The sequence below is a fragment of the Paramisgurnus dabryanus genome, chromosome 11 (genome assembly GCF_030506205.2).
Source record: "Paramisgurnus dabryanus chromosome 11, PD_genome_1.1, whole genome shotgun sequence".
Taxonomy (NCBI): Eukaryota; Metazoa; Chordata; class Actinopteri; order Cypriniformes; family Cobitidae; genus Paramisgurnus; species Paramisgurnus dabryanus.
This window is the reverse complement of record NC_133347.1, coordinates 29,205,688-29,233,052: the sequence shown is the minus strand read 5'-3', so window position 1 is coordinate 29,233,052 and position 27,365 is coordinate 29,205,688. Positions and strand designations below refer to the sequence as shown.

Here is a 27,365-nt window from a genome sequence, read left to right as displayed (position 1 = left end):
CTTGTTGTTTCCCTCTGAGCAAAACTGATTATTAAACAAAATAATTATGCTTATTTGATAAAGGACCGTTGAGCAAACACTAGGTTTGATCTCATGCGGAGCTGCGCAGACTGATCAATTTATGACCCCAAAGTATCGCGAGAGCGACTCAGAAACATACAGAACCGTCTGCCCAAGAATTGCTCCTGTGGTACTTTGATGTCATACGCAGTGCAGCGTCATATGAAGTCAAACACCGAAAATACATTGCATATAAATTTTAACCCTAGCGTAGTCACGCCCATGGACCGCTGGCTGAATCTTCCGTATGCGCGAGACTCGTATGAGCTAAAATAGCTGCCCTGAAGCGTTGCAAATATGGCTGCCAAGTGAGGAGACTTTGAATCTTTGGTCTTCCCCTGTGTGTTTTTACGGAAGAAATAAATTAATGTGGGGTGGAAGCAATATTAAAGTGACAGAACATTTGTGTCATTTATTTTGTAAGCATGTCAATGCTGTTGATAATTTATAAACAGAACGGGTCCCTTTAAATCCAGAGTAAAGTGAAGCAGGTGGGCGTGGCGTGCTCTGCACAACACAACAGTGCTGCAGGCTAAGCGAAGTCACTGCTTTTATCTGTAGGTTTGTATTGACTGTGAGATGCTCCAGTTGAACGACAGCGTGGATCCCGAGAGCCCGGGTGCGGCTGTTTTACACCCGGCAGACTGTGATGATGCGGCGCTTCTGACTGGAGCTTCAGTGGCCTGCTGCACCCCGCTGCAGACACTCACGCCTTTCCATGTACACAACCCAACCATGCGAGCTAAAGTTAAAGATTATTTCGTCTTCAGGGTAAGTAAACATTAATACAAATGGATTTCGGTCAAGCGGGGCCGTGACTTTAGAAATCTGTTTTGATGTGTCTTAAAACCCAGGAATCTGGCCTGGGAGCTAACGATGGTTTGGGACACATCCACATTATTATTATACATATCTTTACTTTCTGATAAAAAAGCATTTTCTGTAAAGCGGATTTGAAACAATATGCATTGTGAACAGCGCTATACAAATAAATGTGAATTAAATTGAATACATTCTCTTAAATAAATATCAGCCTTAAGAATTAACCATGGTTTTATTGTGGTAAAAGTGTAGTAACTATTATGTGTTTTTTGTGTACGGTTCCCTTTGGGTTGTCATAATATGTACAGTTTATGTACATTTGGTACAAATATGTACATTTTAAGTATAAAGGTGAACCTTTTGAAAGGGTGTCAGCTTTTGTACCCTTATTTCTGAGATTGTACAATACACAGTTAAAAATGTCTGTATAAATGACAGTATTACTGTCAGCTGTTTGCCAGTAACTTACTGTAGATTTAAATGTATGTTATTTACTGGCAATAGTTTGTTCAAATTAAATGAACATGAAACATTATCAAGTCTTTATCTTTACAAAATAAAAGCTTTTCTATTTCTGTAAAGATAAAGACTTGATAATGTTTCATGTTCATTCAATTTGAACAAACTATTGCCAGTAAATAACATACATTTAAATCTACAGTAAGTTACTGGCAAACAACTGCAGAAATACAGCAATTTTTTACAGTGTTTATATGATATTTGTCTCAAATGTATTTAATACTTTAAACAATAATGCTAGATTTCATTTAATATCTTTGCTTTTGTTTTAGACAGGAACCATAGAGCAGGCGGTTAATGACATTCGCACAGTTGCTTTGCCGTCAGAAGATGGAGAAGTTCTTAGCGTGTGGCTATTGGCAGAGTTAGTCTCTTGCTTTTTACTGCATGCCTGGACTGTGGTTTGCTGTTGTTTAGTTTAAATTAGGGTTCCCCAAATCATACCTTGGAGGGCTTGAGCACTACAGAGTTTAGGTCCAACCCTAATCAAACCAGTGACGGCTGGTGACTTCTTTTTTTGAAGCGCACGATGCGAAGTTCGTCACAACATGTATGTAGCTTGTCATGTGTGTGGTTCGTCATTTCAAAATAAGTGTTCTGCGCTTTGAGAGATCGTGTGTGCATCACGTGTCATGCCAAAATAACTGCCTGCTGCCACTTATTTTGACAAAACACGTGATGCACACACGATCTCTCCACACGCAGGACACATATTTTGGAAAAGGGAACCACACACGTGACAATCCAAACACTTATTTTGAATTAGCGCATCCTCGGAAGAGCAGTCACGAGCCGCCACTGAATCAAACTTACCCACCTGTGATTTTCTAGTGATCATGAAGACATTGTCTGTTTCTCAATATGTGTTCTTCAGCGATCTTGTGTCCTCGCTCTAAGTCATCATCAAGAACACAAGTAAAGAGGAAGCATAAAAATACCCGGATTAGGGGTGCTAAACAATTAATCGCGATTAATCGTTAGCAGAATAAAAGTTTTTGTTTACATCACATATGTGTGTAAACTGTGTATAATAAATATGTATATATATATAAATATGAACACATTCATGTATAATTTTAAGAAAAAAAATGTATATATTAAGTATTTATATTTATATATAATATAAATTATACATAAATATACAAATGTATATACACATGTAAACATTTCTAAAACATATACATGCATGTGTGTACATTTATTTATACAAAGTTATTATACACAGTTCACACTCAAATATGATGTAAACAAAAACTTTTATTCTGCTAACGATTAATCGCGATTAATTGTTTAGGATCCCTAACCCGGATATGTTCTTGATATCGAGGATGCATTGAGTGCAGACTTGCACGCTGAAATTTGGGCAGGTCAGGTGACCAACAGGAAGATCGCACACATCTCAATTCTCACAAGTGTGTTCTGTGTTCTTGCAACGTTCTGAGTTCGTTCTTCCAAGGTCGCCTGGCAAGATCAATCTTCACGAGAACACAAGTCTGTTCACTAGTTCGCCTGCGCATTCAGGTCTTAAAGTCGCAATGAAATTGAAATGAAAAACTATATATATTTTTTAATATTGTGGTATTATTAACAAATGACTTATCTGTGAGCTTCATTATTTTTTAAAAATTCGTGTGTGTTCATAATCTTTAATCAAAAATGCAAATCTCCTCCCCTCCTCAAAACGATCTCTCTTCACTTCCGGTCAAAAGTATGGCAGGTGGGCGGGGTCCGAGAGAAGATCGCAGCGATTAGCAATTAGCAACACGACCCAACTTCAAACGATCCAATCAGATCTCGATGGACAAATTTAAATCCAGCCCTGCCTTATTTCATCTCAAAAGCCGTTTCATTCGGATATACGTCACCACAGGGAAAACAAGGCAATCGTTACTTCCGTTTCATGGCGACTTTAATGATTAATGGTAAACAAACTTGGCTTGCTGTCCTCGAAGGGAGCTCTGTACCTGAGCTCTGAACCTTCAGAGAGAGCGAACCTGAGGCTGGGGCTCGAGCCACAAGTTCAACCCCCTCCAACTGAACTGCAAAGAGGAAGAAGGAGAGAGTGAAGGAGAGAGTGAAGGAGGAGATGGGGAGGAGGAGGGATGTCGGAAAAGAAAGCAGCTGGACAGGAAGGCCTGAAGGCTGCCTTATATACGCCCATGATGATGATGATTGACAGGCCTGAATGTTTAGGCTCCTCCCGAACCTACGTTTAGAACTGCATTTCTTTGCGTTCTTGAGAAACAGCCCCTGATTAGCTTGCTCAGGTGTGTTTGATCAGGGTTGGAGCTAAACTCTGCAGTGCTCCGGCCCTCCAGGGACAGATTTGGGGAACCCTTGTGTACATCCTGCATGCCATTTTAAATGAGGATCTTCTAACAAAAAATTACAATGTTTTTTTTTGTAATGCCGATTTTCAAACATGTACAACACCATTGGATTTATTAAAGTATATTGGAGTAGTTTGTAAATGGGTCAGTGACAAAAAATGTTTGGCAAGATGAGTAATTCAAAAATCTTTTTAAAAAACTTGTTGTAAAAGCATGCCTCAGGTTTATTTCACTGCACATGTGCATGCAATTAAAAAATACATTTGCACCATTTTTATAAAAGTTAAGACCTGAAAATGTCAAATGGTGTAACTGCCAATTGCGCCAAAGAATGAGAAAAATAAAAATATTTTATCCACCTTGTTGGCATGTAAGCGTTATAAAAAAAAAAAAAAAAATTAAAATCATTTTATTAGTTATTTCTAAATGTAAATTTTAATGCGTTTTGGTAATATTTGTCCTGACTTATGCTGAAAACAAAAATCATATTAAACTAAACTAGATGTTACACCAGTGGTTCTCAAACTTTTTTCCCTTGTGTATGGTGCATTCCTTCGCGCCCCCCCAAAGAAAATGTATGACACATTTGTTCTAAAACTTAACATTTTAATGAAACAAAATGTATTAAATTGTAAAAAGTAGTGCTGTTGGTTAGTAGCCATATTTCATAATTCATGACAAATAAATGTAATTTTTAAAATGTCATAAGACTGGGGCCCCCCGGCACCATCTCGCGGCCCCCAGTTTGAGAACCATTGGGTTACACCACATTGACATTTCTGCAATTATCCCCCCAAAATTCCTTCAAAATGAAATAAAACCAGACATTTAAGACGTGGTCCTCAAAAGAGAATGTATGCAAGTAATTGCAAATTTATTTTGAAATTTTAACCCTTTTACATTTAATTTATCCATACAGACACAAAATAATTAATGCCACGTCATTGACCCAAATTCTATCATACATAAATGTGTCAATCATTCAGTAATATGGTATCTACCGAAGGACCGTGGTATTATTATCTGATACCATCATTTTGGTTAGCAGATAAGGATTCAAGTGCATTACATTAAGAACTTGAGCTTGACAATAATATACTGCATGTATTTCATAGACGCTAACATAAACAGATAAAGTCATTTTAGCCAGGTTAATGACTGTTTTCTGTATTACCACAGAGTTGATCACTGGAACAATGAAAAAGAGAAATTGGTACTTATAACCGAGCGGTAAGAGAGAAGATCAGTATAGAGAAGAGCATTTTAATACAAACAGTATACAGGTGAGGCAGTCGGTCATGAATGAGCCTTATGTGTGTTACAGATCTTTGTTGGTGTGCAAATACGACTTCATAAATCTCCAGTGTCAGCAAGTGATCCGAATTTCCTTAAACGCCGTGGACACAATCTCTGTTGGCGAGTTTGAGTTTCCCCCCAAATCCCTTAACAAGTAAGACAATTTTATTTTCAAGTTTGTTGTGTAATATTTTCATTTAGATTATATTTACATTTAGACAAATGTATGAGGTTTGACCCTACATTGTCAACATGATCATATTTACTTCTCTTGTGCTGATCTTGTGCAAGGTTACATGTCAAAGAAGAAAATGTTTGTCCATTAAAATGTAATAATTTTCTCCATCTCTGAAACAAATGACACCAATTCCTTACATTTTCAACCCATTCCCTATTTCCTGCTTTGTTTTCATGATTTAGTGGTAATTGAAAGTCCACTGTACAATGGTTTCCATTACCAAAGTCAAATTTGTTGCACTGAATGCAGTTTTTTATATTAACTTTAATTATTCAGCTTCATGTGAAATTATGCTAGCTTCATGCTAAATAATGTTAGCTTTATGCTACATCACGTTAGCTTATGCTAAATCATGTTAGCTTCATGTTAAATCATGATAGTTTCATGTTAACTTCATGCTAAATCATGTTATCTTGATGTTAAATCATGTTAGCTTAATGCTAAATCATGCTAGCTTCATGTTAACTTTGTTGTTAAATCATGTTAACTTCATGTTAAATATGTTGTTTCATGTTAAATCATTTTAGCTTCATGTTAAATCATGCTACTTTCATGTTAAATCATGTTAGCTTCATGCTTAATCATGCTAGCTTCAAGCTAAATCATGGTAGCCTCATGTAAAATCATGTTAGCTTCATGTTAAATCAAGTTAGCTTCATGTTAAATTCTTGTTAACTTCATGTTAAATCATGTTAGCTTCATGCTAAATCCTGTTAGCTTAATAAAAAACCGTGCTATCTTGATGTTAAATCATGCAAAATCATGCTAGGTTCATGTTAACTTCATGATAAAGCATTTTAACTTCATGATAAAGTATGTTAACTTCATGATAAATCATAATGTTAAATAATGCTAAATCATGATGCAATCTTGATGTTAAATCATGCTACCTTCATGCTAAATCATGCTAGTTTCATGTTACCATTATGTTAAATCATGCTAGCTTCATGTTAAATAATTTTAACTTCATGTTAAATCATGCTAGCTTCATTGTACCGTTATGGCAAATCACGCTAGCTTCATGCTAACTTTGTTAAATCACGTTAGCTTTGTGCTAAATCATGCTACCTACCGTGCACGTAAGCGCGCGATAGCATTTAGCTTAGCCCCATAGCATTTAGCTTAGCCCCATTCATTCAATGGTACCACTCAGAGATAAAGTTAGAAGTGACCAAACACATCAACCTTTTTCCTATTTAAGACGAGTAGTTATACGAGCAAGTTTGGTGGTACAAAATAAAACGTAGTGCTTTTCTAAGCGGATTTAAAAGAGGAACTATATTGTATGGCGTAATAGCACTTTTGGGAGTACTTCAACTCGCCTGAAAAATCCGCTCCCCTTCTCCCTCTCATAATGGGAGAGGGAGGGTGTTACTGCGCCGAGTCGAAGTACTCCCAAAAGTGCTGTTCCGCCATACAATATAGTTTCTCTTTTAAATCCGCTTAGAAAAGCGCTACGTTTTATTTTGTACCACCAAACTTGCTCGTATAACTACTCGTCTTAAATAGGAAAAACGTTGATGTGTTTGGTCACTTCTAACTTTATCTCTGAGTGGTACCATTGAATGAATGGGGCTAAGCTAAATGCTATCGAAGTGTCGCAGCGCGCTCCAGCGCTTACGTGCACGCACACAGATGATAGAGGGATGTATCAACTCTTCTTAGTTAAGGTAATAACATAGTTTAATATTGAAAATGAGTAGACTATTCCTTTAAATGCATGTTAGCTTCATGTTAAATGCATGTTAGCTTCATGTTAAATCATGTTAGCTTCATGTTAAATCATGTTAGCTTCATGTTAAATCATGATATGTTAACTGCATTTTAAATCATGCTATCTTCATGTTAAATCATGTTAGCTTCATGTTAAATCATGCTAGCTTCATGTTAAATCTTGTTAGCTTCATGTTAAATCATGCTAGCTTCATGTTAAATCTTGTTAGCTTCATGTTAAATCATGCTAGCTTCATGTTAAATCTTGTTAGCTTCATGTTAAATCATGCTAACATCTTCCTAACTTTATGCTAAAACACGCAAACAGCCAACTAGACTAAACTAAACTTCCCAAGTAGACGTTTATCCTTTAAAACTGTTAAAAATGTTCAGGCCATGCTTTGTGAAGCCAACATAAAGTTGTCGGACGTGTGTGTGTGTGTTTGTCTGAAGGAGAGAGGGAACTGGTATTCGTGTGCAGTGGGATAAGCGACCAAGAGCTTCATTCATCAATCGTTGGAACCCGTGGTCCACTGACATACCCTTCGCTACCTTTACTGAACACCCCATGGCACACGCAGATGAAAAAGTGACTTCCCTCTGCCAGGTAAAATTTTTTATTCTTCATTGTCACATGCTGTCAAGCATACATATACTGTACACGTGTCGTCTTTCAGCTCGAGAACTTCAAGACCCAGCTGGTGCAGGCAGTGAAGAGGGCCCATAAAGAGTTTCCTATCCCGGGACGAGCAAACGGGGTGCTGATACTGGAGCGTCCACTACTGATTGAAACTTACCTGGGCATCATGTCTTTTATCAACAACGAAGCCAAACTGGGCTACTCTATGACAAGGGGAAAAATTGGGTTTTAACTGCAGAATTTCTTCTCCAGTGCTCTCATACTCTGATCGAGTATCGATGAGTAATATTGTGACAGTATGTAAGCTGGTTTAACTGTTGGAGGTATTGTTAAGAGGATGCGCCTGAATGGACCAGATGCCAATCTAAGAGTCCTATTCCTCTGTCAGTTGCCCCCATTTTAATGTGGCTTAATGGATACGGTTTGTGTGTGTGTGTGGCCTTGGCTATTACTTTGAAGTCTAGATGCACTGATCTTGTTACTGCATGCTTTGTTGACGAACACTTCCAAAATTGTGACTTTCCAAGGGCATCCGATGTTATCCCACATGATAAGTTAACAATATGGTAATTTATAGTTATTTGACAATTAGAAGGTGTTGGGATGGTCTAGGAAAGGACATTTGTAGATTTTCAGGTTACTGAATGTTGAACAGACAGATTTTCACTAGATAGTGGAGTTTGAGAGTTTGTCAGCTTATACAGCACATCTCATTCACAAAAAGCAAGCATTTTTAAAAAAGTGCATGTTTTCTAAATTAAAAGTACTACTGAGGCTTATGTAAAATGTGTTTCTTTCATTTTAATACACAAAATACTTAAGTTGTTACACTATGGTGTTAATATGCTGCACAAGGTATACACATTTCTGTTATCGCTGATATTTTTGTGTTCTTGTAATACCGAAGAGGTGAGAAACTACAGTATAGGGTGGTTTCCCGGACAGGGTTTAGATTAATCCAGGACTAGGCCTTATTTTAAGCACATTTAAGTAGTTTTTACAAACAAAACTTACAAAAAAATGGTGTGCATCTTGGGGCAAAACAATGGTACTGATATATGTGTTAATATATGTCAGTACCATGTGTTTTGAAATTAAGCATCTCAAACATGTTGCACTAACCCTGCTTGCTTTATACAATGTGTGTGTACATTTAAAAGTATCACATTTACTTTGTTTGCATAACAAAACCTACAAGTTCTAATGATTTTGCTTTCGATAGCATCAAGGCAGAATGGACATGAATGAAAGTCGACAGGAAGCACCTTTCTAATATGTTGTTAATTTTAAACGTTTGCTCTTATTGTCAGATCTTTCCCAGTGCAAATTTCAAATTGAACTTCCAGTCTTCTTGTATATCTGAAGTGTTGTATTACTACATGTGCATTTCTGTGTGTTAATTATGGTATGTGTGTTTTATCAGCTGCTAAATTAAGCCAATGTTTGTTTCTTTAACGTGACAAATGTATGTCGTGCTTCATTAACAGAAAACACAAATGATACTGGATGCTAAAATGTTATTTAAGGCTAAATTCAGTTGTAATTTTTACAGCTTTACCTTGTACGTTTGTGATGATACTGTTAATTCCTCAGGTCAAGTTTGTCTTGCTTGTTTGTTTATGGATGCATGACAAAGTGGAAGACTCCATAAAGACTTTCCTCTGTCGATTAATTACGGGTTGTGAAATGGTAATGGCCAATTCTTATTTTGCTACGCAGATAAATAGTGGTAGGCCTATTAAATTATTGTTAAGACATTTATTTAACTACAAGAATTATTGCATATTATATAGGTTTTGTTTTAACTTCAATTGTACAGTTTGAGTCATTGCCTCGAAGCAACAAGAAACCCAACCACTTTTACTGCTTATGTGTTGTTAATCAAATCCATTTATCATTTAAGTTTCTAATACCCCAAATCCATCATTTCTTTAGGTTATAAACTAGTTTTGGAATTTATGTAATGTAAACAATGATAAAGTAAAGGAATATAGCTCATGTAAAGTGTATTTATTTCATAATCCAAGTGATTTAATTTCACTGAGTACTCGAAAGAAATCAAACCTGTTAAGCGTCGCCGTCCCGTATACGGGACACCTAAGTTTACTTCAATATTGTTGATGTAAATTTTAATTTATCGCCACAAACTACATATCGTTGGAAAGGTCTAAGCCTCTAGAATTGACATTTCAACAGTGTTTTATAAAATTAATTATGTAGGGAGAGTAATTGATTCATTTATGAAGAGAGTGTGCCTCAAAACATAATGCAGTGACAGTCATTTAATAATTTGTGACAAGAGTATGCACCAAACCGTTGACACCTAGTGGTGGTTGTTGGTAAAACCACTAAAAGTGTGACACATATAGTAATGGTCGTTTTTGAAGCACTGCTTCATGAGGCTTCGAAGCGTTTGCGAATCTTTTGTTTCGAATCAGTGGTTCGGGGCGTGTTTCAGACTGGCCCAAGTCACGTGATTTTTTGCAAACGAGGCTTCATTACGTCATTATTGTTTCGAAAATCCGATGGTTCACCACTAGGGGGAGTCGATCACAAATGACCAGTTCTAATATGTTTAGGTGAACTCAGGTCATTTTAATTATGCAAGTTCATAAAACATTTATCCTTCTGACTAATAACACTACAATTTTGTCTACTTTTTGTTTATAGACAGATTTAATGACAAAAATGTGCATAATTAAAAGGGTAGTTAGTTTTAATGATTTGTATGACCTAAATAAAACTAAAAACACATAATACACTTTTAACTATGTCTTAATTAAGTTAAATAACTGTTTATAACATTTTAATAAAAATCTTGCTATTATTTTGTTAAAAAAAAGTGTAAAATGTTTGGACATATCTGCTTTTACACTATTTTGACCAGCAGGGGTCAATAGCGTGTGTGGTGTTTCGAACTGCTTCGAAAAACTGAATCTATTTTCGAAGCAATTGGTTCAATTGATTCGAAGTTTCGAAAGCTTCATTTCTCCCATCACTAGACACAAACCTCATTTTTTGTGATTTTAACTAAAAATTTGGATTTCAACCGCTTGAGACTTATGGCTTCATGTTTTCATTATTACTTTTTTGAGATATTAACTTTTTATAATTTTTTTTTATAAAATTAATATTTTATTTGATTATTTTTATTTATTGTATTAAATGTAAACTGCAAGAAAAAATTCTGTATAAAGCTTCTAGACCAAAAATGCCAGAGTTATATTAATTTTAAGATGCACTTCAAACCCCCCCCCACTCAAAAGGGTGGGGTGACGCCTAAGAGGTTAACAAAGATGAGCTTTCATTTCACAAGTCAAACGTTTTAAAGGACAATGAAGCGTCTTTTAGAGATTATTACAAATAGCCTTTATTAGAAATCCTATAAAATAAAAATTTTTACTTAAAAAACCTATACAACATGTACAACAGACATTATTGAATTCAAATCACATACAGCTAAAACCCACTGTAACTTTAAAGTGTCATAAATCTGATGCTTTCTAAGATGATGGGCCTTAATGCATAACAGCTATGTCTATAGTCATGAACAGCACTTCTAAGTGAATGCTTCACTCATGTTATACACACTTTTCACTATCACATTTTTCTTTTTTGTCATTAAAAGTAAAATTCTACCCACTAAGACAATTGTAATTTTGATTTATCAATTAACTTTGGAATATTTCATTATATTAGTTGAGATGAAATAATCCAGTAATAACCCCAATAAATGTAAAAACCCAAGATGACATGCTGAGGTATTATTGCAGGCACAGTGTGTTCACTATTGTTCTGTAGATCTCTCCATGAAGGTCACAATCATATGAGAGCAGGATTCATAGAAACCGGTCCTACAGTTGTAAAATCCAACTCCTGGAAGTACTCAATGATGTAGTGCTTTGGTTTACTTTTAATCCTCGGAGTCCATGTAACATATACAGAACTGCTCCTTTGACATCATGACGATTGAGCCGCCACTGGGATGCCATAACAGAGACTGAACCTGAAAAAAGCCTGCGTAGAAATACAGAAAGTAAATGTAATGTTTCTACAGTACTTCTCTTGAAGGATTATGCTGCGTTTACACCAGCCGCGGTAGAGGCGGCAAGCGCGGGTGATTTACATGTTAAGTCAATGCAAAGATGCAATTACACGCGGATAATTACTGTGGGTTTACACCAGATGCAAGTTCAACGATTTGCGCGAGTGGAGTACATACAAAGTCAATGCAAAGACGCGATCAGAAGCATCCTCGTGTGGGGCGATGCGAATGACACGATATGGGCGACTTGTTTGCCTGACACGAAGTTAAATCCCACGAGTAATCTAGAGCGAGTAACGCGATGCCCCGCATTTGGTGTGTACGTAGCATTATCATGCGGCGTGGTACATGCGGTTACTGCTGCGTAGATGGTGCGTTCCGCGCGAATTGAGCGTTGCCGCGGGAAACGAGCGAAAAATCTGAACTTCGGCGGATTTACGCACCGCGTTAACCAATCAGGACCTTGCTGTAGTAGTGACGTGTTTAAAGGAAGCGAGCAGAGTGGCGGAGTCTCAGCGGAGTCGCAGAAGCCCCTCCCATGACGCAAACTTCTCGAATGACTAGAATTTCACGCACAATTGAAGCGAGTGAACTCAAATGTTCAAGCGTCCAACTACACGCGAATAGCGCGTTTTTGTCGCCTCGACTGTGGCTGGTGTAAATTATCGGGATTTTTTATAAAAGTGAAGTATTCCTTTAAATTAAGCAGTAGTTTTAAGTTGATGTGCGTGCTGTTGTTATCGTGACTATGTCATGAAGTAAAGGAAAACCCATGTAAAAATATTCAAGGCATGTACAAGCAAGTGTCAAATCAGTTTTTGAATGAAATGCTGTAAGCATTGGTGAGATTGGCTCCATACCTTCCACAAGCACATTCGCAGACACACAACCAGTTGGTGACCAGATATAAACTTTGGTGTTTCCGGTGCAGAGAGCGAGTCGGGGTCTGCTTGGGTCCCAGATAAAGCACCGTATTGGAGCCGTCTGTTCCAGTACAGTCAGTAGACAGAGTTTCTGCATGTCCCACACCCACAGACTCTGAGGCATGTTATCTGACGGCAAAGTGACACAGCGTCAGCATCTCAATAACAATACAGACACGCATCTATAAGTGATCCAGAGGCTATGAAGCAGACAGTTGTCAGGACATCTGAATGGGTAGAATAAACTCTGTGTTTTATATACAAGGGGATTTTCACCAAATGGCTCAGTCAATCAAGATACAGTTTAGCAGACTGTCATGCTTTTCATAGCTGCTGCTGCTGAGGCCAAATAGGGCAGGTAAAAATAATAAGAAATAGAGATAAAAAAACAAGAAATTATCAGAGTTCATTATTTGGAAACTCTTTTCTCCTCTTTCATGATTCACCATTAGGCTATTTATCATACAACAAGTTCAACAGCCGTTTCAACCTGCCATCAGCAACGCATGTTTGCATGTTACAGAAGGTCTTACCATTCTTTGTAGCCAAGTAGCGATTATCCGCGCTGAAAGCCATCGCAGAGATGCCGATTTTAGGGTTGGCCCGGTCGAGATCTGGTTTGATCACTGGCACTTGGGCTGGCAGTTGTATAATCTCATCTGTAATAAAGTAGTCTTTATTAGTACAAATGTCAAAGTACTATTTTCTCAAATAATCTTACATAGTTCCCAGTATGAATACTGTTAAAAGAAATGTTGGTGTTATTTTGTCACTTATTGGGCTCAGTATGCTAGCTGGAGCCATTCACATCCATTCTTTGTGCTAAGCTAGGCTAGCGGTGGGTGCGTCAGACAGAGTTAGCTACAGCACGCACGGAGATGAGAAAGGTATGTATGGACTTATTGAACTCTGGGAGATACGGTGAATAAGCTAAATTCCCAAAATGTGGGCGTGTTCCTTTAAGAGGGCTTATCTTTTGTTGCTTTTCCCTCACGTCCAGGCAGCAAAACGTCACAATTTAGTTTTTCTTGACCATTTTCCATTCTGAACCAATATATCTTTTTGCTTGAAGCCATGGAAATTAAGTTTTTATTATAATGATGATAAAGCACGCTTGCAGCTGTGCCTGTCCACTTTTTTGATAGCTTTGTTTTTGTTTAAATTTTCTTTATTTAATCCTCATAAGCCCCTATTTTCCTGTATACTTTGGAGTTCCTTGGGGGTAAAACGACCCCTGAGATTAAAAGATTTTGTACCCGTTTACCACAACTACACCATTAGCTTCGAATAGATGATGATCTAAATTTGATTTAAATTGTTTTTAGATATTGATCTAGATGTTATGTGTTGAATTCAGCAATTTGGTGTTTAGAAAAGAAAAACATAAAAGAATTACAGTTTAGAAAATAAATCATTTCGACCAGCAGAGGCCCATAGAGACCCATTCATTTTACTGTATGTGGCCAACTGCTCAACATCACCACTTTAGTGAAACATTTTGTGAATGTATGTTTATATAAACATTTGAAAAGGACATTAAAAATAAATATTATTTCAAATAGTAGAATTTTTTGTAGTTTTTGATGCATTTTGAAATCGTGTGTGTGTGTATGTGTGTGTGTGTGTGTGTGTGTGTGATTGGGCATGTCTTTTCTATATTGCATTTGTGCTCTAGTACCAGGCCTACCTTTCTGTGTTAAAATTTTCTGATTTATTCTGGATGCATTGATTTTTTTGACAAATAAAAGGAAACTTTTTTTTGCACTTCCCCTTCATTTCAATTGGGGTCATTTTTGCCCCCCAAGGCCTTCTTTAGGTGAATTTTTTTTTACACCTCTTTAGAACGACCGAATCAAGCCCAGCTTTTTAATGAATCTTGACAGATAATCTGGAAAAGTCACAAAATCTTATTCCACTGTGATGAAGGGAACCATGTTTTTTAACTAAAGAAAAGTGGCTTAGGGGTAGAATTGACCCCAACGAACTTATTAGGGTTAAACTTTGTTAATACTCATGCTTTGCTTCGCACCGTGAGCCTCCACTGATCCTGCGCGCATCTCAACAAACAGACGAGGAGTTTATAGTTGACGTGCTTTGCTGTTGCACTATTCTTTGAAACGACAGGGGGCGACGCGAGCAATCGAATCGAAGTTATTTGCTGGATCAACCCTGGTACATGTAACACCAAAGCTTAATATATTAATGTGAGAAGATGAATAAAACATCAATCTCTTAAATGTGTCTTTATTGAACATTATCATCATAATTCTGAATCATATGTAAAAGATTTTGTGTTTTAAATGGCAAAGTTTCCATACTTTACTTTTTAAGAGTGTCAGATACATAGCTAAATGCATTGTTTTGGATAAATTGATCAAAGAGATACTACGTCACAGGCTTGCCTGCTTGCACAGAATCGGCCCGAGGTCGGTCATTTTTGCATGCCGAGCCACACGCTCGATTATAAAAATTGCCGTGCACACCTCCACACGATTTTAGGTCTCGCACCCCCAACGCACATATCCGCCCACTCAGAGTTGACATAATTTTTGCTACGCGCACAACACATACATGTGGACGTGTCAAGTATAAATGAGGCTTTATGTGGAGAGATTTGCTTAAATGATCTTCAAGAGTTCTAAGGGTATTTTCAGACCTTTAGATTGATTGCTTTGTTCCGAAACTGGTGGTTCAATTGATACAACGTTGCAATTTCATGTTGGTTCACTTTGGTTCAGGCGCATAACCGGGTGATTCTCACGAAACCATTGAAACACCACGGCACTAATGATTTTAGCTATAAAATGTGTAATATAGTAATATTAAAAAGCATCAGAATTAACACAATACTGTTTTCTACCTTGCACAATGTGTAATTTCAACATAAGAATTTATAATTTGTCAATTTTATCTCATTTTCTGCTGAAATTCTCATTACCGCAATGTGTCCGCCTGTGTTTGAACATGCGTTATGTTGTAATTTAATCAAATTAACACAAAAATATTTAGGAAAAAATAAATGGATGTTTTGCTAGACTACTTTAGATGACAGAAAAAATATTTACTGAATATTCATGTATAATAATGAAGAAAAATTAGGAAAATGATGTGTCCATGCCTGATGTTCTCATCCTCCGCAACACTTTTTGAGAACAGTTTAAGCACACATACAGAATTTTAATAAAGTTTGATTTTGAGTGACCATGCACATGGACCAGTTACTTCAAGATGGCTACCAGGTAAGATCATTTTTTTACAGTTAATTTGAAATATTGTCTTGTTAGAATGCTTAAACAACATTTTGATTATCATTACCGCAACAGATGCTTATTAAATGTTAATTTAATTAATAGAAGCATAATACTTTGATTTTAAATGCATGTGCAGAATCTCCAAATTATGTTCTTTCAGGTTTGTCATGTCATTTTGAAAATATGTCAGTGTTGATGTTTTCTGACTGTTGCGGTAATGAGATTTTTTAGCACTAATTTTTTTAATTATGTTACAAAAAGTGTTAAATGATAAGTACAAGTGTTTAAATTAATGTTCCCATTTACTCCAGACTTTGTTTTTCAATGTCTGAGGGGAAAAAAGTAAATTTAAGCAATTTTTACATTTTCATGCTTGACATTTTTAAAACCAAGTTTTCGTGAGAATCACCCAACCACACTCCAGGACAACATTGCCTACCCCTGGGGTACACCTTAAAGAGTAACTAAACCCCAAACCAACTTTTTTTAGTTAATGATCTGTAAGAATGGGGCTTTATTAGTGCTGTTCATTGATTTTAGTAAGTTTTTTGACATTTGGATATAAAGTGTTTCAATACTACAATATATGGTGTAAAAACGTCTGAGTGCTGCCCTCTTGAGGTTGAACGGTGGCTACTGCAGTTGAATTTTCCTATTGGATGTTGGGTCCAAGAAATGACTCGTGACGTAAGCAGGTTCAAGCTCACCACGCCCTTGTTACGATCTCACCACACACTTGATACGAGCTTAGTTCGTCCCCTCTATCTCCGTTGGGATCTGCCCACTTTTCTTGCATTTTTCAAATATTGCAGTGGGTGGAGTCAGGCTCTGACCAGGGGTTTAGTTACGCTTTAAGGACTTCACTCACATTATTGCCTAGCAAAACCATTAACTGTTCACAACCTTACATTTGCTCTTTGGGCTGAAGAGTGAGTTACCCCCAGTCAACTGATGAATAGAAAGATTATCACTGCCCACAACAGTAGTGTTCTCCACTTCCTTATATACCTGAAACAAAAAAACAACAACAAAAGTTCAGGATTACTGACTTGGAGTACAGAAGATATGGACTTTCTATGTGAAAAATGTATTATTTATTATTGTTTAGTAAACACCAAAGCAACATGTGCACCCTGAATTTGAAGTGGATCCTGTAACATTACTTAATTCAAATGATGTTGTAATAGATGAGTCGCTAAAAAGATCATTATTTTGTGTATTTGGTGTAATGCAGGCTTTGACACTTTGAACACTATACCCAGCATACAACACAAGGCTACATGCAGGAGAAAAGCACTTACAGCTTTTTTACAGTTGTTTATGGTTCCTGGATGGTGAAACTCTTTGATCTTTTTCCAGGTGATATGATTCAAGATACGAACCTAGCGGAAATACATTAAAACTCTTAAACACAACATCATTAGATTACTCATCCCTTAAATAAGCAGGAGTTTAATTATGTGCACACATGTATTTGGGGCTTTTTGAAATTACAGACATTTTGTTTCACAACTGCATACCATCATTCACCCTGAAAAATGTTTAATATGAGTTTGGTAAAGATTTCACACCTTCTCATCATAACTGCCAATGACCAGGAATTGGCTGCTGGGACTCCACGTGACAGACTTTATGCCAAGAGACCACTCGTAGGCACTGTATGAGGACAACAGACGGCCGTCCAGCGAATATAATAAAATTTTATACTGAGGAAATAAAAGACAGAATTGGATCTGTAGCAAACATTTAACGTTATTCTTAGTTTTTCATTTTCATTTTTTTTTCACATAAAATTGTGTCTCATTGAGAGGAACGAGCTGGAAATCTGTTAACACTAGAGGTCTTCTCCGGTCCAAAGAAATTTACCTGACCAGAAATGATCCAAATCACTTTTTACCTGAACCCGACTTGCATAAATCTTTTTTTTAAAAGAAAGACCCGAGCTGAACATTTTTGAAAACCCCTCCCAGGGTGAGGAGCTTAAGAAACACCGGTTGCAGTGTTGTCATGTAGACAGTAAAAGCCTTGCGAAGTCACTTTTGTTAGGCTTCTGATTGGCCAAGGTGGCTTTACGATTTGGGTTATATCGCCGCCTGCTGGTGTGGCATGCTCTTGACAGTGCTTGATAGTATGTTTTTGCTTTTTTATGTAGACGGAGATTCCTTTTAAACAGAGCATGTGTGGACGGGATTTTATGGGAGGAAAAATACCCGTGTCTGTGTGGACTAGGCCAAAGGTAACCGCTAAAATGTGCATTCAAAATTGATTGACATTTGATGCACACGCGCAAGACAGTTCGGGTCATCTCTGGTCCGTTCTGCAAAAACACATTCAATCTAGCTACTGATTATTATACTGTTATTATACCAGACCCATGTCCAAACTTTTAGATCCAAACCTATTCAGGTCTCAGGTCGGACCTCGGGGATCTAAGTGGACCTGTGAAGACCTCTAGTGGGATCAGATTTTGAAATGAGGCACAAAATATGAATCATCCTCAGTATGTCTGATATCAATGTTCAATGTTTTACTGAATTAAATTTTTAGTAATGTACATTCTTCACAGAAATATTAAAAAATTGCTTGAAACATCAGGTTTGTGAATAATTATACAAGTAGCCTGTTATAAGGGGGAGAACATGCACCGATTTTATCAAACGTTTTCTTTATCAACTGGATTACTATACCAATTTATTGATTTATTCAATCATTAATCCATATCAAATGGGTTGTAAGACTCTACGTTTTTGGTTACAATAATAGCACAGCATTTTACAACTAAAACAGATTATTTCTGTGTACACTTACATACATACAGTAGCAGCTTACCTCGAGACAGCTGTCCCACACTGCAAGCACACAGCCGTTAGGAGACCACTCCAGCCCGGCCAAATCTTGAGTTTCACTCTCGAAATGCTTTCATGTGATAAGAAAAGTTATTCAATAATAAAATAAGGATGGCTTATGTATCTGTATCAAATGCGTTGACTACTAGGCCAAGGCTGTGACACTGAACCGAACAATAAACAGAAAGGAAGAGGATTGGTGTACTCACTCTGAGAAGATGCCAGTCATCGCACACAAACACACTGATGTAGTCTTTACATTCCCGTCGCTCCGCCAGAGCCATGTAACGGCCATCAGATGTGAAATCCATTCCTGAAGCAACACATTTATGCGTTTAAAGCTACAAACTATTTGTCATTTTAACAAATCTACCAAGTGTGAACACAGTCTTAGAATGATGTTTCCCCATCCTGGTCCTGGAGTTCCCAAACACAGCACATATATTGAAAAGCACTGCTATGTGGGCGGAGTGATTTGCTCTGAGCACCTAAGAACCCAGTGGTGAGTTGCACAAATCCCTACGCCCAAGTAGCTTCGTCTTCTGAGAATATGGTTCCTAATATGTACACTGTTAAAAGATGGCTGTGTCTCATATCACCTTGTTATTTGTACACTTTGTGACTATACAAATCACAACATATAACTAGGAAAATGTTTGTGTTATTTTGTCACTTATTGCTAGCTGGTATGCTAGCTGGAACCATTTACTTGAAGTCTTTGTGCTAAGCTAGGCTAGCGGTGGATGCGTCAAGACGGAGTTACGGCACGCACAGAGATGAGAAAGGTATGTATGCACTTATCTAACTATGGAGGATACGGTGAATAAGCTAAAATCCCCAAAAGTCAACGTGTTCCTTTAAGAGACGTAGTCAAATTTGGATCAAAAACATGCAGTGTCAGAGGGTACTTCATTTTACTGCACTCACCTTTCTGACAGGCTTTAGGGTACTTGATGTAGGATACAGATTTTGTGCATAGGGACCAGACAGTTATTCTTAACTGTGAAGATAAATCAGAAACATATTAATAGGAATGTCTATTTAAATTGTGCTTTAACTCTGATGTAAAGGCTAAAGTAAAAACACTTCATTTTTTATTGAGAAGGAAAAATCTTGTGGTTATAAGAAAAAATGCAACACATTTTAAGCTATGCCAGTGTTGCCAGGTTGCAGTTTTCCCGCACAATTGGGCTATTTTGAAAATACAGTTGCGGGAAAAATTTCGGAGCACAAAAATGTTTATCTGTAGACTTATAAAATAAATGTTGGGTACATTTAACATTAAGATAATCTTAAGAATTACTTAAGTAGAATTTTTTGTTTAGAACAGAATAGTGTGTGAAAAAAGAGCACTTTAAGTGCATTAAGAAAATGTTCATCTGCATGGAAAGTACATTGAAAGCAATAGTAAGAGTTTATTTTAGAGCCTTTGTTGTAATCCCGGAGTTTTCAACTGTGATTGGACAAATGTAAAAATTGGGCTAGTTTTCATTCCTTTTGGGCGGGTTTTAAGTTGTCATTGGGCTGGAAATTTTTCTTGGACCTGGCAACCCTGAGCTATGCTCTCCATGCTACTGAAATGATAAGACAATGCCACCAATAGTTTGCTCACTATTCTATACACCACAGAAGAACCATTTTTACTAAATGGATCCATAAAGACCCTTTAACATCTGATGAATTTTTCGGTTTTTAAAAAAAGTTTCTTTGAAGTGATAAAAGGTTCTTTTTACATTATAACATGTACAAATATGAGAGATGGTTCTTTAAAGAACCATTTCTGGAACCAAAGAGTTCTATGGCATTGCTTTGAAGAACCTTTTATAGCACTTTTTTAATATCTTCATGTTATATATCATTCTTTCATGTTATATGACTTAAGGCAAATTTATATTGATCCAATGAATGCCAACATTTGTCAGACAAAGTGTCTTTATACAGTACTGACACTATATTTTTACAATGTTTAGACAGAAGACGACTTCCCCACCAATCCTGACATTAGTTTATACTATAAAACCGAAAGCATTTTAACACAAAAACTTGATTAAGAAAAGAAAAATCTTAGTATTTTTGTCTTGTTTTCAGTAAAAATAACTAAATATTCTTACATTAAGATGCTATTTCTTGATGAGCAAAATGACCTAAGAAAATAGGTCTAAAATAGGTCTGAATTTAGTGTTTAAGAAAATTTTTCAAGATTTTTTGTTTACCCCATTGTCAGATTTTTTTGCTTGTTTTATGCACAAAATCACTTAAATTTGATTTTTTTTGGTCTAAAAACTACACTTTTTTCTTGGGTCATTTTGCTTATTAAGAAAAAGCATCTTAATTTAAGAATTTTTAGATGTTTTTTACTGAAAACAAGACAAAAATACTAAGATTTTTTTTGAAAATCTTGTTTTTGCAGTGATAGAGAAAAGCAAGATATACCAAAATAATAATAATATAGAAATAGGAAAACTAATTCAAAGGAAAAAAGCGAAAAATATGGAAAAATGTCATAATGTATCAATAAATACACTGCAAAAACTGACTTTCTTACTTAGTATTTTTGTCTTTTTTTCAGTACAAATATCTAAAAATTCTTAAATCGAGATGCTTTTTCTTGATGAGCAAAATGACCTAAGAAAATAAGTCTAATTTTTAGACAAAAAAAAAAAATACAATTCAAGTAAATTAAAACTTAAACAGGCAAAAAAATCTGCTTATGGGGTGAGAAAAAATCTAAAAATAAAGTTTTCTTTTTTCTTAAACACTTAATTTAAGCAAAAAAAAATTCAGCCCAAATTCACTTAAATTGTAATGTTTTTGTCTAAAAACTAGACTTATTTTCTTAGGCCGTTTTGCTCATCAAGAAAATACATATTGATTTAAGAATTTTTAGATATTTTTACTGAAAACAAGACAAAAATACAAAGTAAGAAAGTCATTTTTTGCAGTGTACAACTGTGGCAGAAACGTGGTTCCATGGAATGCTATAAACATTATTGATAGAAAATATCCTTAAATCCCATATAAAGTCTGTTGAGTTCTACTGTAGCTTACACTGTTGGACAACCTCTCAAGAAAAGCTCAGCATAAGTTATAAACACGTAACAATCACAACTGAATTCGTATGCTGATGCTGTCACACACTAGACATCTGTATGCAGACAGAATTCACTAGATGGCACACTAGAGTATAAGACGACTCATTTTTGAAATACAAAACCATAAATGCTTTTCAAGTTAAACTCTGTATATTAAAAACAACAGACAACCCAAATAAGATTCATTTTCTCAAGCTATAATGAACACAATAATTGTTTCCTGCTAAATATAATGAATAAACATAATTATTGATCGAACAATGCTTTTTGTCATTTTAATGTCAATAAAATCATTTGAGGCTACTGTACGTGAATGCATTAACTCTCATAGCTTTTACAAAAATTTTACATTTTGTCTTTAAAACTAATCACTTTCATTTATCAAAACAGTAAACTGAGATGCTGGACACACAAAAACAAGACAGTCTGGCCATCATTCACATTCAGACACTCTGGACAAAGATCAAGAATTCCACATCATTCCAAGTGTATGAATGACACACGCACGCACACGAAGACACACCACACAAACACACACAAACAAACACCACACAAACACACACACAGCTGTCCTGCATCTCAGCACCTGTCTGTGATTCACGAAATCAAGTTCAGTAAATACATAACTACTGTGACACTCAGCTCAAGTGCAATCCAGACAAACAGAAAGAGAGACAGACAGAGAGAAAGGGAGACAGAGTTAAAGAGGGAGAGACTTACATAAAACATTTTCAATCATATTGTACACTAAACACCCTATATACAAAAAAACCCAAAATACTATGGTAATTCTTGGCATTAGCATGTACCAAGGTAATCAGATATATATATCAAGCTAAAATCACTGTACTACAGTACTTTTGTGGTCTATGCAAAAAGAAAATAATTTCTTTACTTTATAGCCAGCCTACATTTATTTACATGCATTCGGCAGGCACTATCCCTGTCTGTGTTCCCTTGGATTGAACCCGTGACCTTTGTGATGCTAATGCCATATTCTGCCAGTTGAGCTACAAGAGCAGGTTTGTACTGTAGCTATGCAGCAAGTCAGTAGGAAGTTATATCGTATATTAACCTGGTCACTCATCTTCAGCATATTAGTTCAGTGTATACATTTATTTAAGTGAAACTGGTCCTTGTTCATATACAAGATATGTTGTTTTTAATATTGATTTAATTGACAAGCACAAGACAGTCTCCTCCCACCTTCATACTTACATGAAACTCAGTGGTGTTGAGAATATGACGCCCGTCAGGACTCCAGCGTGATGAGACGAGTCCAATCGAACCCTCATCTATCTTACAATGCCAATCCGGCTGCTCTAGTGACCATACCTAAAAATGAAACACAGGCATTGTGTTTACAAACAAATCTGACTCAAATTGACCTCCTATTGGCTAAGCGTACCCTTGCAAAGCTAAGGTGCATTTGACTGTTTAACTAAAGATAAATTAATAACAATTCAACTACTTCTCTTTATTCTCTATATTACAGTTAACATTATAAATCACACTTCACAAATTTAATTTGCTTTTCAAATCTTTAGGACAGATTCTTGCACATAGTTATCGTTTCACCTTATCATTTAAAAAAAAATGTTATCAGGAGCTGCTGGGATTCATTTTGTGGTCCTGGTAATTTTTTTAATCTTTAAGAACTGGTCCCCGTGTACTTGTGTTTTATAAATCAACAAAGACCACAAGTTCAGTGAAAATCTTCTTTATCCTACTGAAAAGAAAACTATTGCTTAATATCCAGTGTATTTACATGAGTTGCTATGATAATGGCATTTACAGGCAGGGTCACATATAATAAGCCGTTACCTGCACTAGTCCTCTCTTGTACATGGCACAAAGGATGAACATAGAGTCAGAGGACCATTCAATGTGCATCACTTGATCCAGGCATGAGTACAGGTGCACAATCTGAAGATTGATGATATCCCGCACCATCAGACGGTACTGTACACAGGTGGCCTACATGTCCAGATTGAACAGGGGTAGAAAATAATTTATTTTTTAAAGATACTATTGCACCCAGCCTAAACACAATGATCTGATCAGTTTAATGTTTTAGATCATGAAACAAAACCCGCATGACCCTGTGTGGAAATAGTGCTTGAATTAACATAAAATGCTCTCTCAGTTTTGCCAGAAAAGATCCCCAAGACTCTTGGAAAAATACTCTGTGGACTGACAAGAAAGAAGTTGAACTTTTTGGAGGGTGTGTGTCCGATTACGTCTGGCGTAAAAGTAACATAGCATTTCTCATGCCTGTTTCATCAGTAAAGCCGGTTCGGTGATAAGTAGTAAACCGCTATAACCTGCTTTCAGATAGAGCCTAATTAACTACACAGAGCCGATTTCACCAAAGCAAAATCACGTTCATAATCGTGGAAGATCGTCTTCGATTGTGAACGAGATTTTGCCCAGCTTCTTGGTGCAATACGGCTCTGTGTAGTAAATGCCGCTCCATCTGAAAGCAGGTGATGGCAATTTACTACTAATTACCGAACCGGCTTTAATGATGAGACACGCATGAGAATCGCAGACGATTTTTTTGCTCAGCATTAACCAACAGTAAAATATCACGGTCGTAGTGTGTTGGTCTGGGGCTGTTTTTCTGCTTCAGGACCTGGAAGACTTGCCAAAAAATCCTGAAGGACAATGAGTACGTTTACATGCACAGAATAAGCGGATAACTATCAAAAATCTGCTTATTATAGAAAACTGTTTTCATGCGTTTACATGTAAATCAATAAACCGGCTATGCAGATAACTGCGTTTACATGGGACTTGGAGAATTAGCAGTTTTCTTGCAGGCAGTAACATCACCGCCTATAGTACATAGTAGTCGATTAAAAAGCCGACAGCATATCTGTCTTAAGCTGTACAGTTGTATCTCTTCTCAGGTCTTCAGAACCTGTAAATGTAACATGAGCTTCTATTTTAACAGTTTCTCTGCCAACTGCTTTAGTCCTTTTTTGCATTACTTTGCGCTTACTTCCGCGTGTGACGTTCATCTTTCATATGCGGGGACATGCGCACATGGACAAAACCGTGAGAAAGCCGGTTAAGGTGTTTACATGCCACGCAAAATCGGCGTAATGAGCAAAAAACTACCTGTGCCGATCGTTTTTTGCTTACGCCGTTTATGGGCTTTCCCCGATAAAGGAAAACCTTTTTACCCGTTTACATGACCCCACACGTTATCAGTTTATTGAGCATGATCGGCGTATGACCTCAAGCTGAAGCGAACTTGGGTTCTGGAGCAGGACAATCATCCAAAACACACCAGCAAGTTCACCTCTGAATGGCTGAAGAACAACAAAATGAAGACTTTGGAGTGGCCTAGTCAAAGTCCTGACCTCAATCCTATTGAGATGCTGTGGCATGAACTTAAAAGGGCCGTTCATGATCGAAAAATCCTCCAATGTGGCTGAATTACAACAATTCTGCAAAGATAAGTGGGACGAAATTCCTCCACAGTGCTGTAAGAAACACTTGATTGCAGTTGTTGCAGCTAAGGGTGGCCCAACCAGTTATTAGATCAACCCCCCAGTCACATTAGCTACAAGAGACAGAGCAACAGGCTACCATTCATTTTCAATGGGAGTGGCCGTTTGCCAGCGACAAGCGACGAACTCGCCGCTGCGCGAGCAAGGTGGGGCCAAAATAGACAAGAAGGCTATTTTATGCAAACGCTGAGTGATGCAACAAAGTGACTGCCAATTGGAGTGAAGGGGCAGAGTGAAGAAAATATTTCAAGATGGCGGAAAATGCGTATTTTTTGTATTTGATAAGTTTGGCATTTTATCTCATATATTTTGTTACTTTTATCGAGAAATAAATACTTTTAAATTCAAAAACCTCGTTCTTGTAACTTAACGATACCTCTGAAGTTACTTTTGATCTCGCTTTTAGATACTAGACAAGGAATGCCCATCAAGCGAGTGCGTGTCGCTCGGTGTCGCTCACTTTTGTAGCTACTGTGACTGTAGGGTTAGGGGGCAAGCACTTTTTCACACAGGGCCATGTATGTTCGGATTTTGTTTTCCTTTCATAATAAAAACCTTCATTTAAAAAACACATGTTGTGTTTACTTGTGTTATCCTTGATTAATATTTAAATTTGTTTCATGATCTGAAACACTACTAAAGTGTGACAAACAGGCAAAAAAATTAATCAGGAAGGGGGCCCATCACTTTTTTTACGCCATTGTATACTCTATTTTGTTAACCTAATCCACTTATTCCATGTCCAGTTTACGCACCGTGTATGGCAGACATAGTAGAAAGAAATGTAACAGTATGGTAATATCCTACTACAAACATGTCCATTAGTATTTACTGGGACAATATTGTGGCAGTAATAGAAACATCTTACCACATATTTTCCATCTGGAGAAATTTTGCACAATTGATTTGACTGTTTGAGGACATCTGAGAAATTCATGGTATCGGAAACTATTACTCTGGGCCTGAAATAATAAAAACATTATTTGTATTGTATTACAATGGTATAAAACACACTATTTTATAGCTACTGTGGGTTGATGCATACAGTACTCTAAAATGGTCAGACAGGTAACCAAGATGACCCAAAGGGTTTATCTTGTCTTAAAACCTACACGAGTGCTGGATATGTGCAGGTTGATTTAAAAGTTAATACTTAATAATCCTAATTTGCCTTTCCATTGCAAGGGTCTCCAACCCTGCTCCTAGTGAGCTACTGTCCTGCAGATTTTAGCTTCAACGCCAATCAAACACATCTGAGAAGCTAATCAAGGTTTTCAGGGTTGATTAATAATTACAGACAGGTGTGTTGGAGCTGAAGTCTGTAGGACAGTAGTTTACCAGAAGCAGGGTTGGAGACCCCTGCAATCATAATAATGTAATCAAGTATCAAGACAATAACTGCTTTACATTGAAATCAAAATAAGTCATAGATATGCATTTTGTAAACTACTATTATTATATTATATTATATTATATTATATTATATATAGACATTATTTTCTATAATGCATTACTTTGTAATAGATTACTAACCTTTATTATGATAACAATGTTGATTTTTATTAATGAAAATTTATATCATGATAATGTCACAATAATAACATTTATTCTGAAACAATATGCTTCTCTTTTATTCAAAATATATATTGTTTTTCCTTTTGATTTTGGGATGAAAAATATCCCCCACATGCTCTAGTTAGGCAGTTCATTAGAATAAGACACTAACATCATAAAAGTACGTTTTAAGATACTACATTCTGAGTTAGTGGTTGGGAAAATACTTTGACTTTCTAAAATCGAATACATTAGAAACTACTAATTATTAACTGAACATTTGTTAGCAACTTGGGACGTTAACAGCTTCGTATCATTGCGATTAGTTAAGCACATATATAACGTTAATGTCTAAGTTATCAAAAGGCGTGTTATTTACGTGCACATAAAATTTACCTTTTAAAGCTGGATTAAGCATTCATCCGATGAGTTTATCCCTCAGATTTAGCACCTGCTATATGCAACAAAGCCATTCAAGACAACCAACTGTCTTCTTAGCCGAACCTACTATTGTTTCG

General features: G+C 36.5%; 2 protein-coding genes across 2 annotated transcripts; one reads left to right on the top strand and one right to left on the bottom strand.

Annotated features, from left to right (window-relative positions):
- The first annotated feature begins 354 nt into the window (after nt 1-354).
- On the top strand, nt 355-9,616 carry tprg1l (tumor protein p63 regulated 1-like). Its single transcript, XM_065247742.2, has 6 exons — nt 355-831; nt 1,674-1,765; nt 4,911-4,961; nt 5,056-5,181; nt 7,432-7,585; nt 7,656-9,616. Exons 1-6 carry the CDS (start codon nt 640-642, stop codon nt 7,848-7,850), a joined length of 810 nt encoding a protein of 269 aa, XP_065103814.1. The 5' UTR covers nt 355-639; the 3' UTR covers nt 7,851-9,616.
- wrap73 (WD repeat containing, antisense to TP73) lies at nt 9,312-27,365 on the bottom strand. The gene is made up of 13 exons (XM_065247741.2): nt 27,244-27,365; nt 26,162-26,255; nt 23,600-23,752; nt 22,994-23,110; nt 19,611-19,683; nt 18,893-18,996; nt 18,667-18,753; nt 17,409-17,543; nt 17,139-17,219; nt 16,746-16,845; nt 13,120-13,245; nt 12,524-12,715; nt 9,312-11,635 (listed from the first exon to the last, which is right to left on the bottom strand). Exons 2-13 carry the CDS (start codon nt 26,228-26,230, stop codon nt 11,532-11,534), a joined length of 1,341 nt encoding a protein of 446 aa, XP_065103813.1. The 5' UTR covers nt 26,231-26,255; nt 27,244-27,365; the 3' UTR covers nt 9,312-11,531.

Coding starts and splice junctions, on each gene's coding strand:
- tprg1l (XM_065247742.2), top strand. CDS start 640: ATGCTCCAGTTGAACGACAGCGTGGATCCCGAGAGCCCGGGTGCGGCT. Junction 832..1,673: donor AAGATTATTTCGTCTTCAGG/GTAAGTAAACAT, acceptor CTTTTGTTTTAG/ACAGGAACCATAGAGCAGGC. Junction 1,766..4,910: donor AGCGTGTGGCTATTGGCAGA/GTTAGTCTCTTG, acceptor GTATTACCACAG/AGTTGATCACTGGAACAATG.
- wrap73 (XM_065247741.2), bottom strand. CDS start 26,230: ATGAATTTCTCAGATGTCCTCAAACAGTCAAATCAATTGTGCAAAATT. Junction 23,111..23,599: donor ACAAGAGAGGACTAGTGCAG/GTAACGGCTTAT, acceptor TTTCATTTTTAG/GTATGGTCACTAGAGCAGCC. Junction 19,684..22,993: donor TCAACACCACTGAGTTTCAT/GTAAGTATGAAG, acceptor TTATCTTCACAG/TTAAGAATAACTGTCTGGTC.